The sequence below is a fragment of the Diorhabda carinulata genome, chromosome X (genome assembly GCF_026250575.1).
Source record: "Diorhabda carinulata isolate Delta chromosome X, icDioCari1.1, whole genome shotgun sequence".
Taxonomy (NCBI): Eukaryota; Metazoa; Arthropoda; class Insecta; order Coleoptera; family Chrysomelidae; genus Diorhabda; species Diorhabda carinulata.
The window spans coordinates 25,833,301-25,850,426 of record NC_079472.1 but is presented as its reverse complement, the minus strand read 5'-3'; the positions used below and the strand labels follow the sequence as shown (position 1 = coordinate 25,850,426).

Sequence of the window (17,126 nt, the reverse complement as noted above, 5' to 3'; positions counted from 1 at the left end):
CCATCTGAATGATTTCGAAGTACATTAAACCTTCTTTATTCCACCAGGCGTACAACAATACTTTCCGATCGAATCGACTTCTCTTTGCAACGGGTTCTGACAATTGTCCTTTTTCTAACAACTGATTTTGCCATTTATCATAGCAAATAACAATGCGTCTAATAAAACGATCATCTTTCTGCATGACAAAGAGCATGACGCACCTTCGCTTGAATCTCGTTTAATTCATGTGACACTATTGAATAAATTTTGTAAATCTTCCTAGTACAGAGGTGGTTTTTAACCTGTAAAATCTTCACTATTAAAACAATGAAACTAACGCTGTACCGGTCGTTCATCTATTATGCCTACCCCTTAAATTTCACATATTACGTACTGCGTCGTCAATAAAGAAAGTGAAAATGAGAATGCGAAACTAGTCTCAACTTAAGACATGTTTAAAATGAAATGTGGCAATTTTCAAACATGTAAACAGACTACTTATGAGACACATATTAGGTATGTAAATAATTCACTCAACAAAAATCTAAAACACTAAAAAATAAAAAAAGTAAATATGTATATGTGAGGTTCATGCATTCATGATTATGACACTGTTCACATAGGACAGACATCTCAATATTCAGATAATATACTCGTATTTAAAGGTCAACAGTACGATGAGAAAATTTAACTTCATCAACAAACCATGAATTATTAAAAAAACTTAATTTCAATTATAAAAACTTGAAAATTTTTGGAAACAAGAGTTTTTGGAAATAGTAGAAACGAGAATGCTTATAATAATAGAAAAGAACATCTGAAAAAATTGTAAATTCATTTTATGAACTTGATTCTGCTACTTTTTTGTGATATGACATATCAGAATAGAAAAATTTTACTATAGTCAAAATGATTTTGAAATTAGAGTTTTCGATGTATATTAATTGACCATGAGAAAATATTTTAATGAATTTAGTTTGGAACAGCGTGGTCAGTAATGTTTGGTACGAATGTATGGTACTTATCACAATAGTACTTAAGTTTAGTTTTTGAGAAATATCTTATCAAAAGAATGCACTCAATACATTTGTGCGCTAAAACCTCACTATGTTGATTGATGTATAAGTTGTTTAGTCAATATACGAGGTCTATTGAATAACGAGACTGTGCGCCTAGAGGGCGCCCTAGATGGGTGGGGTAAAAAACGTATCTTGTCTATGCACGTCCCAAAACACGTTTTCGTCACTATTATAGTATTTGGGCAGTAGCGGTTTGAAACTAACGTGTTTTTTTCTCGTGTCGAAAACCATGTGTGACGAAAAACAAGAGCAACGTATTTCTCGTTTAATCGAAAAAAACTTCCACTGAGTCCACTATAAATTGTTGCAAGAGGCTATGGGGACAATTCTCTATCTCGTGCGCGTGTTTTTGAGTGGTGTAAGAGCTTTAGTGAGGGTCGAAAGAGGAAATCAAAATTCAAGGCAATGTGGATTATTTCTTTCGACATTAACGGTACCGTGATGACTGAATGGGCTCCAGAGGGTCAACCAGACTATTTGTCAGTTTTGGTAACACTGCGAGAAGGAGTTCGTAAAAATAGGCCCGATTTTGCACCAGGACAACGCACCTGCCCATGAGGCGCTATCTGTGAGCCAGTATTAAGCCACTAAGCGCATTCTAATGCTTGAACATCCGCCGTACTCACCAGATTTGGCACCGTGCGACTTTTTTTTGTTTCTGACGAAAAAATCTAAAATCGAATGTAGAATAATTTTTAAAGTAAAGCCCTTTTTCGTAACCAATCTTTTTATTTAATGGCCAGACCTCGTAACATTAAAATCCAGTATAGTTAGGTCGAAACATCAAGGGTACTATCTATTAAAGAGCCAGTAACAATTAAATTCATCTAAAATCAAGAAGATGTATAATATGTTACCAGATGATCAATATTAAGTTCTTCTTAATTGAAAAATTACGTGAAAACAGGTTTGAATCAAGTTCAAGGATACAACCTTATCATATAAAATATCACGATATCCATACGTTAAAATTAAATATAGAATTGTTAATTGAAATTGATATATTATTATATTAATTACGTTACAGAATAAAATGATAAAAATATTATCCGACACGTTGTTTTGGAATGATTAAAAAACTTTATTTCATAAATATTTTACAATGTACAAGAATTAATACGATTCAAAACCACCGAAAATCTGAATTAATTATTTTAAGTAAAATTTTATTCTTGTTATACATTTATACAAATTCTTTATATCGTATTTGACCATAATTTCAGTCCCAAACGATGAATATATAAGTATTCGAAAGCTCGGAAACGTTATGAAATGAAAGAATCATTATGAAATATTTCATAACTAAAGAACAGAAAAACAAACCAATTTATCATTTTCATAGGTGGTAGTAGGAAAAATTTTATTTAAGTAACTTAAGATTTTGAGAGAAATTAACCTCACCTAACCTATGGAATCCAACTTCAACCATAACGACCTAACTTATAAAATTTAATTTATCATATAATCTAACCAATGAAAATTCGAAACGATTTCTATAACAACCATAATTATTTGAATATTGATTCATTAAATCAATGTACTTTATATTTTTTAAAATAGAAAATACAATTTAAAACCGACTCATATCGTAACTAAGTATTCGATAGCTCGAAATGTAATAGAGTTTGTAGGATAGTCAATTTAGAGTGTTATTTATTTTTTTGTATTTATATTCATTATGTCACTATTCAAATAAAAAATAAGGGTGTGAGAATAAAGTCATAACATCAGCCGCAATCATTGTTTTCTGAGGTTGGTTTCCGTATATCTGAAATATTCATAGTTGTTTTTATACGAGATATAATAAGCAATCAAACTAAGTAACATGAAAAAATTACAGAATCAAACCTCTTTAGAGCTCAACATAAAACAAGCTCATAGCGAATATTGTCTGCTCTGGCGTTTATTACTGCTTCACAACTAGGTGCCAAACGTGTTCTCTTGTGTCGAGGTCGGCAACCCAAGCCGTGGCAGAAATTCTAACCTGGATTCTTTTGTAAACTTTTCCTATCTTCCAATTTCAAACAATAGCAGAAATCTACTCCTCAACTTTTACTTCTGAGGTACTATGAAAGGAGATGTTGCATTCTGTTGAAGTTAGGCATCAAATAATATAATGATATATTTTTGCTTTTAAACGTAAAATAATGTTCGTACGACAAGAAAATATTGTATTCATTAAATGTTCATCACACATTGAAAAACACGCTGAACATTTACAGCCAGTAAGCCGGCCTCCACCATTAGTCGGCAACGAATGACTTTGATCGACTTTGATTTGATCGACAGTTTGTAAGTCTAGCTAACATCTTTTATAGCTATGCAACCCGAATGCCAAATTACAGTTTCACGGTATGAAACTTCAGTCCTTTTATTTCCTGTGAAATATAAGCTTGTTTATATGTTGAAACTCGTTTTCGAAATCGGCGCAAAATTGTGCTATTGACAATGCAAAGGTAAGTAAAATTTTACTTGCCCAAATTATATGTGCTCGAATGTATTCTGGTTGTGAATTGAATGTTTGAATATCATATTATTTGGTCAGAACTGCATATTTTTGCAAGCTAACCTCAAAATGAAGGGGGCCAGTTACTGTTTACAGTTTACTTTTACTAGATTAGTAGATGGTCGGCCAGGGCGGCCAACGAAGATATAGATGGATAAGGGCATGTAAGTGCACCTAAAACGCACAGAACTGGCAGTGCACACTTATGAAGATGCTATGCATTAGGAGTTTTACAGCAATTTATTCTCTTTATCCAGACCGAAAGTAACGTCTTTTTAATACTACAAATATTGTGAAATCAAAATCACAATTTGGTTTCGTTATTTAAAATGTAAGTGAAGTAAGTAAACTCATTTTTTTTATTTTACCTACCTTGTAACATTTGAAAATAAATGAATTGGGTACGTACGGGTGTAATGCATAGTGACAGGGCTGACAATTGGTACAGGCATTTCCGGTTACTAATATATGAGTGGCCGACTAATAGCAAAAATACTATTTTTCAGAAAAATAGAAAATAGTAGAAGTCCATTCATTTGTGGGTTGTTTCAATCTCCCTCAAGTAAAAGCTAAATGCGTCCGTTAGACGCTCCTCGTGGAAGAATACATAACCTAACTTTCTGTAGTATCATGTTATTAAAACGCACATCCAAAGATCCCTGAAAAAAATGCCGACTATAGGCGGCGAAACAACCCTATGGGGTTGCAGAATATGTTGTTCAATTCATAACTCACCGTTTGGTTGCACCCTGTATATATCTTATACACTCCACTCAAGATTTTATTTCAAACCATTCAGACGATACTTCATATTAATTGTATTCAAAAAAGAATATTCGTGCGTAATCAACATTTCAGTGAGAACACACGGTAATCAATAAAAGTACTTCATGTTTTCTGATAAGGAAATCCACAGATAAGGAATAAAAACCAGTGAAATTGATTTGATAGGACACAAAAATTGTTTGGATTTCATTCACCAAAAATGGATAAACAAATTAGAACAAAACAAAAAACAACATGACCATGAAGGGGTGTAAAAACTGATCCTGATTGGATCGATTATAATGTAACATTTCCATTATTTTTAATCCGTTGAGATAAGGATGTGCCAACTCGGGACGGGGATATTTCAGGTAAACGAAAAGGTAGTCTGAGTACATAATACACTTCATGATGAATTTATTAACAGTATTACCCGGAATTTATTATCAAATCTACTCTGTAAAGTTGGAAAACTAAAAAATTAAAACCTTGACTTCCTTAAACTTGCATTTTAATATTAGTTATGTACTAGAAAATGTATGATAGAGAAATTAATTTTTAAAATTTGCGTAAGCCGTAATTTGTAAAATTCCATATAACATAATAATGCTCGCTCGCAATCGGTTGAAATTCCATCCCCAATATTGCCCCTACCCTTAAGTTAGTTTAGATTGGATTAGGTTGCATAATCTTCCATCACGAGTTGTCTAATCTTCATGAAAACCACAATCACGAGTTGGCACATTCTCACAGAAGTTTTTTTAGGCGGGTATTGAAATTATGATTTAACACACGCCCGTTTACAAATATTATTTTCCTTTGGACTAACAGTATGACTTTATAGAAATGTTTTTATACTGTTTTTGTTCTAAAAATTGATGAGAGGCTAATACATTATCGACATCTTTTATTTTCCCTCTATCTCATGGATAATAATCAATTTTTTATCACCAGTTAATACTTTAGCAGTTATTTTTTATATTTTCCTGATTTCCAAGTTCACGAAACTGCTTTCTCGTGCAACTAAGTGTTCCAAAGAGAGCAAATGATCTCGTACAAAAAAATAATTAACTTTTATTCATGTCCGAGTGCTATGGCCTTAGCTGATGATTTGTAATGTTGCTTCAACCCTTGTTTTGTTATGAATAAATCACTGACAGATACAGTCATGAACAATTTGTTATTAACTGAGTGCAAAAATAGAAGAAACAGCTTATTTTCATTTCTTACTGAGTGGTAGTGTTTTAGCCAGAAACAAATATTATATCGATCCTAATAGTTTGGCTACTTCGTGACCACATTTAGAGCAGGTTATGATGAAAATGTTAATTGGAATAGGGAATATATTGAATATTTTTCGATTGACATAATCAAAATAATAATTTTGATATTATTTCCAATAAGCGCATTAAGCAACAAAATATATCAATGTGTTAATTTTTATCTATAGTCCACATATAGTGGGAGAACTGATTTAAGACTTCTTATAGTATACATACAATGTAAAAGTTTTGGTTCCAGTTTAATTACAATACAATTACAATTACAATAACGTACGATTTGAAGAATGCCTTTTCGCATCTATATCAAGTTCTATTACATCTTAATTCATATATTGAATAGGATTGATAATTGAAGACTATACATGAATTGTGAAGCAGGAGGATAAACCTAACCTAACTCCATGTATATCTCGTTATGAATACACTGACATAATTTATGTTAGTGAATAAAATAAATAAAATAAAATAAAATAAAAGCATGGTATATTCAATTAAGATTATAAAAAAAACAATTGTACCCGTGTTTGAAATATCCGGTTCCAGACGCAGCGTTCTACCTTTCGAGACACAAAGTCACCACAAATTGAAAAAAAAAATATTAATTTATTTTATCACTTATCGCAAGTTCGAAATTAGTTTGCGTAGGTACCACTAAGTTACCAGCTATAGTAACTACACCGTAAGGCTCGACTACGAATAATCAACTAAATAATGTATAATTGTGAAAAACCATTAACTGGTTAGTTATCGTTGGTTATAAATGTTTTTATGTTTATATTTTCTTATCTTAAAAATAGAGATTAAGAGTATTATCTGCGTTTTTATAATTGAGTAAGTATTACACGGCAGCTGTTATAAAGGAATCTCTGCATTTTTATTATATATATATATATATATATATATATATATATATATATATATATATATATATATATATATATATATATAAAGCTACGAATTATAAAAAAGATCTAAGTAATTTAAGTAAAATTTATAGCTCTATTTTGTAAATTCTAATAAAACTACAAATAATTTAATTGATTACTGATATATATTTGAGATATAGGAACCAAGCAAAAATTAATTTTTCTTATTAGAACAAAGTTCTGAATTGATTTCATCCCTATTTTGATATTCATGATGAAGGTAATTTATAAATCAATATATATAAGGAAATTGTCAGTGTCAATAGCATATTTTGATAAAGACTTAAAGAAAAGTCGAAAAGTCAAAATTTATCTTTCTTTTAAAAATTATCAAAAAAAACTAATTTTAAAACAGAGAACTAAAATCAAGAACATTTAGATGCATTGATATATCAAAAGGTCTAAGAAATAAGAAATTAAAGAAATATATATATATATATATATATATATATATATATATATATATATATATATATATATGTATGTGGTGCCTTGTACTAAGTGCGACGCTGTCTATATAGGGCAGACATCTCAGTATTCAGAAAACTGACTAAGAGGTCATCAATACGATAAAAAAATAGAACTGTATTAACGAACCATGAAATATTAGAAAAACTTAAACTCAATTATATTGATTAAAATATTCTTGAAACGGAATCTAATACACGCAAGAAAATCTAGTATAGGACAGAGAATTATTAGAAATGGTTCACGTTCATAAGAACGAAAAAGCTATAAATGATAAATTTAGATGTAAGGACTAAGGAAAAATTAATTTTTTCTGTGAAATGGCGATTTTTTGAAAATAATTTTAGTATCTTAGTTTTGCGATCGAAGTTATTTGATATTTTTCAGTTTTCCAAGTAAGAATATAAATAGTATATTAAGTATATTTTGTGAATAATTTTCCATAGAAATGATACAGAAATCAATATTTCAATAATTGCAGCAACGAATTTGTATTAATCAAATTCATATACAATTATAAGGAGTATAAGGCAAGTAACAGGTCATAAAACATTTTTATTGTAGTTGAAATTGTTTTTGCGTGTTGGGTATAATACAGTTTTAAATTGAATCTAGGTTGCATTGAATTTTCTTATCACTGGACGATAAATTAAATTAAAAAAAGTATACCTACAGGATTATTTGGTCATATCATCATAAAACGTCTATTCTGTACGAGGGTTTTTAAGATTGCATAATCGTACATCAAAAACACCACCAATTAAAATGCTTGTTTAATTATACTTGTATTTATAGTCTCCAGATTTTACAGCAAGTTTTATAAAATTTTCGAAAGAAGGTAACTAAGTGGTGTCACGAAATTCAACACAATAACATCTTCGTCGTTTACTCATTTGGATGAATGGATAAATCAAAGGTTATCTTTGATTTGATAGGGCGAAATCAGCTTATGTCAGAATCCATCGAACTGTACTTTTCACTGTTAATTGGTTCTTTGCTATAAAATTTGGAAGAAAATAAGTGAAAAAATATTGCTACTAATTATAAATACTATTTTATGATGTGCTGTATACACAATTTAAGTAGGGAATTTTTTATTTCCAAAACTTAAACTAATCATTTATTTAATTTTGAACGCCACTGACAAAAAAGCTTTTTGGACAAGTACTGGTACAGTAAGTTTATGATACTAAGAAAATGTTACAATAAATTGCTGTTTATATTCTTTATTGTCTATAAAAATGTACAGAACTGAAGCGACACGCTGTTTTTATTGAAGACTAATATGGATATATGGGATTATTTTTAAAGGCGAATCGTTCTGTTAATAGACTATACTGAAATAAATGATTAACTGCTCAGACATCCCGTCCTCTTAATGAGGTCTCATTATTACTCTTTGAAATAGTTCATGCCATCTTCAAAAACAAATTAGATGCAATAGTGAAATGAATAATAATGGTAAAACAATTCAACAGCTCTCAAAAATTTTTGTGATGGTACTGAGAGATAACCACAACTAACTAATTTATGTTGATCATATTCAAAACGCTTTTGTGCACATATGACTGCTGCGTATTTTGTAGAAAAATACCAAGCTTCATTCTGCAAGGAACGAAGCGTTTATGGTGAACTGTCTCTATTAATGATAATAAACTAATATGGTATCAAATTATAAATCTAAATATGATCTCAATACTATGTACACACGATCTCATAGAAATGATGATAACTCCTAGAATTAGCGATTGACTTCTCTGGGGATGATTCACTTTCGTATTCCTGTCATTACAATATTTGTAGGGAAAGTTACAAAAGTACTGTACCAAAACGAAAAAACTAATATAATCATTACTTAGTTTAACTCTCAAATAAGTATGAATAGTGTTATGAGAGGTTTATTGTTTACACACACTTGAAAACTTATATCTACATAATCCACAAATATCAAATGAGTTACCAACAGAGCAACTGTGTATTATAAGAAGTCATTTTAATGTTTTGTTTTCCAATTATTTTATTGACATGAATTACTTACCAGCATAGCAATTTCTAATTATGTTAATGATACAAATTACATGTATGTATGTATAGCTCAGGACATCATATACAATGTGACCCAAAAAATCTAATGTGACCCTTGTCTTTTTGTGGCACTGAGAAAATTAAGTGATTACAGCTGATCGAATAATCTCACTTCTATCAGAATGTTCAGGATGTGAAATGGCTCTAACTGTTAAAGATCTTCATAGTTTATTTCATACGACCCCAGATGTAGTGCCTTGGAACTCCGTAATTTCTCACAATTCGGGAGAATTTGAATGCAGGTTTCCTCCTCTTCGTAGCAGAATTTTCACGTTGTATCCTCTGCCAAGTGTATTGGGCACTGCCTCATCAACGTACAAGAGTAAGTGTGCCTCTCTAGACTCATGTAGATTATTCCAGTAACTGATTCGTCCCTAACTACTTCTTTTTCTCTATAGTGTTATGGCTCGCTCTAATCCAGTATGTCTCGGAACACTTGGAGGGTAACCCTATTTGCTTATTTGTGTGTTCAATATTTCCGATTTCAATATGACTTTTCTTTTCCTCTTATCGAATTTTGAATCGTTATATATTGATACATGTTTACCAAACATAAAAATATAGTTTGAAAAAAGTGAAAAACACGCTTTTGAAGCTCATCAAACTAAAATGCTGAAAATAATTTACAAAATAAGTTTCAAACCATAATTGATGGAAAATACTAGTATTATTGTGAAAAAAGCGTCGGGCGCCCGATGGACGAGAAATATGAAATAAAGCGCCCCATGCTTTTTTCACTATAATACTAGTATTTCTTATTCAATATTTTTAAATTTCTATTTTGATGTACTTTATAGTTTTTTTTTAAATCATATACTTTTTTTCATTTGTTAGTTTTATATATTATGAAAGCTTTTTTTTGGTTTTCTTGAACTACATTTTTTCAATTAATACTACTAATGGCTTCGCTGCTTATAACAGGATATATTGAAAAATTCTTAGCCTTCTATAGAACCAAACAAAATTTCAATGTCAAAATATTTTATTACTCAACATATTTTCCTCTTAATTTAGTTTCTTCTTGCTCTGCAAACAGACATTTCAAACTTTTTTTCAGTTGAGAAAAAAGATGATAGTCGGACGGAGCCAAGTCTGGTGAATAAAGAGGGTGTTCTAGTAATTCAAACCCTAAATCACGAATTTTTTGCATGGCAAGATTTCTATGCAGGGGCGTTGTCCTGTAAAAACAAAACACCTTTGGATAACGCGTCTTTTCTCTTCAATTTTTTCCCGTAGAGTGGTCATGTCGAATAGTAATCTCCAGTTATTGTTCGACCCTTATCCAAAAAATCAATCTGAAAACTGAAGCAAGAACTTTTCCAGCAGATTTTTGGACACGAAACTTCATAGGTCTTGGAGAATCAGAGTGTCGCCCCATAGAGGTGAAGCTGATATGAGCGTGTTAACAATATCGCTAATCATATGCTTACTACTGTTAATAAAAAACCAATCTCAAAATCAATCTATCAAGTCTAAAAACTTTTGAATATAAACGTCTAATCAAGATATTGATGCTGGACAATTGAATAATGAAAAAGTGAGCATCAAGATCCACATTTTTTTAATATGTATTTCAATCATTTGCATATAAAAGAGTATTCAATGATCCCAGTAGTCCCATCATAAAAGAATACACCTTGTCTAATTTCATTTTTCTTTAAGCTTTGAATGTGTATTCTTGACGCATACCAAAAATTGTAGCATTCGTGAAACAGAATGCTGAAGAGAAAACAACGATTATTAAAACAGTTGTACATTCTGCAAAGGGATTTGTAATATTTAATTTATGTTGAACATAAGATTTTGTATGCAGAATGTATTTGAATTTATGCCGTTATTTCGTTTGAAGCACAACGGAGTGAGACGTTAATATCTTTAGCAAAATACAAAGGATTGAACAAGTAATTAGCTTGTGCAGAGAGAAAAATATTCTCAATCACTAAGCAAACACATTAAAGAGAGCGAAGTTTTATTATTCAATACCAACACATTAAATATGTATGTATGTATGGATTTGGAGTCTCGTATATACTGCCACCCAAAGGATATATTGTGTCCCCCTTTCTTGCTGCGATACTAGAGAGCTCTATGAATACAGCTGATCCATCCCACTCCTTTTTAAAAGTCTACAAAGTGGAATGGTTGCAATTGCCAGAAATCTTCGTCTTATATTTCATACGCTTCCAGATGTAGTACTCTGGAGTTTAGTATTTCCTCACACTTCGAGAGAATGTGGCTACAGGTTTCGTCCTCTGTGCAACAAAACCTGCACGCCGCATTATCTGCTAGGTCTAGCGTCTTCAGGTGCTTGTTGAGATGACAGAACTCCTGTTAGTATTCGTAGATTGTTCCCTTCAAGGGTTGAGACAGGTTTTGCTCTTAACTACCTTATTTTCCAGTGATATTTCCATTGTTCTGTAGCTGATACCACAGAAGGGTTCGAATCCAATGAAGGGCTTGTCTGCCCCCACTTTAGCGATCTTATCAGCTACTTTATTTCCCTTCGCTCTGGTGTGTCCCGGAATTCATTGTAGGGTAATCTTATTTCTCTTGCCTAGCTCATTTGATTTTTCCCCCAAAAGAGTTTAGATTTTATGATAATGGAGCTTATAGCTCTAATTGCTGCTTGACTATCGGACAGAATGATGATCTCCTGTTTGGGATAATTCTTCTCTAGATTGAGCCGAACACATTTTTTAATTGCGTAAATTTCTGCTAAATGCGCTGCCCAGACTTTCAGGGTGTTTGGTTCTGGCCCCTTACACTCCTATTTCAGTTCCGTTTGCCGCATTTCTGCTCATTTCTTGTATGGTGTTTTGACCCCATTTGCTTTTACAGTTTATTATTGAGGTGAATTTCCTCTCAAAGCTAAACTTTTTCAATGTAACGTCCTGAGGCAAGTCCCAGGGTTGGTAACACATTAAATAAGAAACGACAGAAATGCGGATATTGGTGAAGCGTTATTTACAGAATTATATAAGATTGGTATGTGCAAGAACAAAAAAGCGTCATTTCTTAGACTATAAAACTGTTAAAAGACTTGAAGTTCGGCGGTCATAAATACCATTTGTCTAAAACAATTCGTAATATAGGTTTTCGATGGATCGAAATAGAAACTAACCCTCAATATACTGATGGAATGACGTAAAATTAGCAAATTTATGAGAATGGTTTTACGAGAAATACAACAATATCGTAAGGAGCTGACCCTTTATTACTATGTAGGAAACATACATCCATTCTTGTCACACAAAAATATTGATAACAGTAATGAAGAGCCGAAAACTAGTAGAGAGTGCGTAAATATTCATACAGAATTGAATAATGGTTTATAAGTTGTAATAAAAAGCAGTCAAACATGTATCACCTCATACATTTCGTGTCTTTTTCAAATTCAAACTCCACGTATTTTATTTATAATAAGAGTGATCATTTCCATCTGATCTATAGATATAATGAAATTTATAATGTTGAACAACGATTGATGAAAACTGTCAAATTATTGACATGACGTATTCATCTTGAACGATATAATTTATATAAGGTATGTGTGAAGTATTCCCCAATCGCATGATGAATAACATATTAAAATTAAAGTTAAAAAGCTTCATCTACTACTCAGATATCAGCAGGTATATATTTAATGGAATTAACACTAATAGTCACACCATAAGCTCATTTTCTGGAGTTTGTACGCACAAGAAGGCAGATGAAAACTCCAAGAAAAGCGCATCTAATATCTCAAGTTCAAATTCAAGTATGAATAGAATTAATGGAAATAGAAAGTCTACAGGGACAAGATCTACTACATCTGCAGAAAATGAAAAAGATAAAAATTGTAAACACTCAACTGTATCAAAAAATACCCGAAATATCAATGAAGATCGTATTGGAAAATCGGCTGCCAAGACTAAAAATGTAATTCCTTTTATTAAAGTAATAAGACATGAGCAAATATCGAAATCAACTCCTTTCACCAACTCTCCTTCTACAATAGAAACTAAGATCAAAGAAGATGTAACAACAACATCAGCTTCGACAAAAACTACAGTTTCCGAAGATTCAGAATCAACTGAAATAGAGGTGAAGGTACCCCTAGACACTTCTCAAAAAGTATCTTCTACTATGCCGTTGCCAACTCCAATTATTTTTTCGGAAATTCAAAGAAAAAAATCAACAGATACGTCTTCGCCCTCTCAAGATGAAACTTCTGATTCTGAATCTAAACATGAAGATTGTAATGCCAATGAAACATCTCCAGATTCTGAAAACTCTCCGACAGCACCTGCAGTAAACTCTATCTCAGAAGTTCCAGGGTTGTCAGCTAATGTTGTGAAGGTGAGTAATCGTGTGAAATATTGTTCCCTCTTTGTTTAATCATGATGTCTCATTGATAATAGGACCTATTTGATAATCGCTACTTATTTGATCCAAGACACGTCTATGTTATTTTATTATTTTCACAAACTCTCACCAACTGGACTAGTTCCATTCGTATATATATTGATTTTTGTTTATTATATTAACGAATGATGAGTATTCACTAAACATTAAACTCTAAATTGTAACAAGCTCATAGACTTTATGTTAGGAGTAGTCGCTGAGAATTTAAAATCTAATAGTACACCAGAATTTTCATTGAAATCTCACATATCAATAATGCGTCTGTTGACTGCTTCAGTGATCCAACAGTCGAGAAATCAGCTTATTCTTTAGTTTATGCTCCATTAAATTGCTCTTTGTTCTGGATAAGCAAGCTAGAACCTACATGAGGTTCATCTAGCTCCTCCATGAATCTTTTACTTTGTATGTACTTTGGCTTCAGGTAACTTTCAACTCACTCAAGCTGTTGATCGATAAAATTTCTTACCTCCTATCGATTTATCATATAATGTTAACTAAATTGAACTAAAAATCAATAAGTAGCCTTCTAAGTAGCCTTTTGTTCCAATTCTAGGTTCCTGATCATCCTGTTGGACCCAAGGCAGCAAAAAATTCAACCTATAAAAATCCTGAATATTTTTGTTATCAAAAATACAGTTTCAATGATGCATTAGTTGAGTTATCAAAATTCAGGTTACCTCAACCATCCATCCACGAGCAATACTATCACGAATGCAAATAAAGATATCAAAAAAAAAAACATTAAAACAATAGATTTAATTTATTTCGTATTAAATAAGTACTCTCTCCATTTCTCTGAATGAAATATATAGATGTGGTGGATGTACATAATTTTCTGAAGATATATTACTAGTATTAATAGTGAAAAATCAATTCAATTATCACAAACAACAGATTTCTGGATATAAATAAGATCGCGTGTGGTTGGTTTCTTATCAAAGTGTCAAAATTATCCCTTTTTATAGCTTTCTGGACTTCCTTTCGGAAAATTGTTATTTTGAATGGAAACTAAGAAGATAGTTAGCTGGTATTATGGTATCAACTAACATTGGTCCACGAAGTTTGGTGTTTTGTGTAAAACTCAACTGCAATCCTGATAACAAAGTTAGCAAAAGAAAAACATTTTGGTGAATACCGGAGAAATGTTCCTTTCGAAGATGTGATATTCGAGACAGAAGAACGACTTGTGATAAATAAGAAACAAATGTTCCAAGTTATGAAGGTAAATAGGAACATCACTGAAACGCAGTAAATACAATTAGAAATTTAACAAATAAAACAACAACAAAATAAAACAACTCTTATTCAAAGAGATCGTAAAAACAGAAGGGGAAAGAGTGAAGTTTCTGGAACTAACTTGAAAAAGGAGAAAATAGGCTTCAATCAAACTTATGGGAGAAGAATGGAGAACTAATAGTAAAGAGAGAGAAAGACTACATTGGATGAGATGAGGAGGTGTGATAGAAAGGGGCCGTTATGGACCAGGTTTTCATGACTTTAAAATTACTTCAAGTAAAAGAAACAACGATCTACTCATTCCCTATCATTTATTGTAACTATTATTTTTGGTTAAGTATATTAAATTGAATGGCAATTAAATAGATTGATGGACTCAATGTTATCAATTCTCTCGAAAGTTTTGGACCTTTCACTTTATTATGGTGTAATAAAATTAAATATATCTCATAAATCTTCTTAATTCCATCCCTAAACTGATTTACTTAAAAAAAGTCAATTGACTTATAGCGAAAATTCAATCGCTAGAGGTATTACTATTGATTATTTTTGATTTCTATAATAAATTCGATGCAAAATATGAAAGAAGTTGAGAAACTATTTCTCGCATCTTTTACTATTTAGAACGTGCTAATACAACGGACGTGTTTTCCTAAATAACTTCTAACGAAACTATACGATTTTGCACGATATAGAAGTCATTAAATGAAGCCAAACGACTAACTTTGATAAATTGAAAATACGAATAAAGACTAAACGCATGTTATTTGCAGAAATATAGAGGTTATCTCATAAATAATGTTTGTTTCCAATGTTCACTTTGCTTTTTAAATAATCATACAAAAATAGAGCCTAGCCCATCGTATTCTACGGTTAACCGTACGCCAAGCAATCTTTAGTAGTAAAACCATTCTTCGGACTTGATGTAAAAAGTTATAACACTTCTTTTTATTCAGATCTTTCAGACACTGCAATTTCGATCATGGAGTTGAAATAAGTGGCAATCTGACGGTGCAAGGTCCGGACTAAATGCTGGATGTGGTAGGAGTTCAATACAACCAAGCTCTTTGAATTTATTACACGTAAATTCCACAGCATCTAATTTAGCATTATCTTCTTCTGCATATAACACGGTGGGATATTTCTCTAATAAAACCTCGTACATTAGCGTGAATAAACCTTTATAATTTCCACCAGATACACAACAATATTTTCCGCCTGAATCGACCTCTCTTTGCAACTGGCTCTGATAATTGTCCTTTATCAAACCACTGATTGTCTGTATTCGGATGTTTCCCTTGAATCTCAGTTAATTCGTGTACCACTATTCAACAACTTTTATAGATCTTACCTAATTATTTCTAGTGATGTTTGGTATTTCTAAAAAGTCCAAGCGAGTTCAATAAATTGGCTATTCCTGGTATTCGTTAGGTTTCTACTGCTTTCTCGATATCCCACGCAGGTGCATAGCGTGGAAACGAACGATCTTCAAGGGTCAAATCTCCACTATTAAAACGATTAAACTTACGTTGTGCCGTTCGCTCATTAACTGGGTATTTCTCTCCACTTCTACATATTATCCTATGAACTGTTCTTTCCAAAATCTCAACAATACATGAATTTCATACTTATCCCACTCCATACTATTTATTATAAAAACGTACTGCGTTGTCAATGAACAAAGGGATGGGGATTTAAAAAAAGTGAAGCAATTGTTCTCTTCATAGAATTAGATAACAGTCTTAACTACTTATGACATGTATAAGTTGAGATGTAGGAATTTTCAGATATGAAAACCAACATTACTTAAGAGACACTCTCATACGTGCGACGAAATCAAAGTTTATCACATTAATATATAGTAGCAATAAAAATAATATCCCAGAATCAAGTAATTTTAACAAAAGAGCAACATATTTCTCAGTTGGCTGAAGAAAATAGTCATATTCTGAAATATTGGTAATCCATGAAATAGAAATCATATCAAATGGAACTTAAACGCAATAAGTATTGCGGATAATTGTCTTCCTTCTGCAGATTAAAATATATCATACATTGTGTATTTTTTAGTACTATACCTTAATGGCATCACAAAGTTGACATTCAAATACATAGTCATACAACACAGATATAGAAATGGTTGCAAATATATACGAGGATATATTGAAAAATTCTTAGCCTACTATAGAACCAAACAAAATTTCAATGTCAAAATATTTTATTACTCAATATATTCTCCTCTTAATTGGATACATTCATGACAGCGAACTAGTGACGTCTCTAGACCTTTCAAAAGAATGTTTCTTCTTGTTATGCACACCAGACCTCCACAGCTTTTATTACCTCCTCGTTGGAAGAAAATTTAAGAACTTTTGAATTTTTTTCAGTTGAG

At 31.6% G+C, this 17,126-nt stretch overlaps 2 protein-coding genes across 4 annotated transcripts in view; one reads left to right on the top strand and one right to left on the bottom strand.

Moving 5' to 3' along the window:
• Positions 1-17,126, bottom strand: part of LOC130901933 (class A basic helix-loop-helix protein 15-like) — a 163,192-nt gene that overhangs the window by 144,150 nt on the left and 1,916 nt on the right. Inside the window, exon 1 of one of the 3 annotated variants that reach the window (XM_057813635.1) lies at positions 6,134-6,345. The exons of 1 other annotated variant lie outside the window; for it this stretch is intronic. The gene's annotated coding sequence lies outside the window, so the exon portion shown is untranslated. Of the gene's footprint in view, positions 1-6,133; positions 6,346-17,126 lie in introns of those variants that run through there. One more of the 3 variants, XM_057813637.1, reaches the window with a different exon arrangement.
• LOC130901929 (mucin-2-like) lies at positions 12,597-15,128 on the top strand. The gene is made up of 2 exons (XM_057813629.1): positions 12,597-13,432; positions 14,052-15,128. Exons 1-2 carry the CDS (start codon positions 12,641-12,643, stop codon positions 14,217-14,219), a joined length of 960 nt encoding a protein of 319 aa, XP_057669612.1. The 5' UTR covers positions 12,597-12,640; the 3' UTR covers positions 14,220-15,128.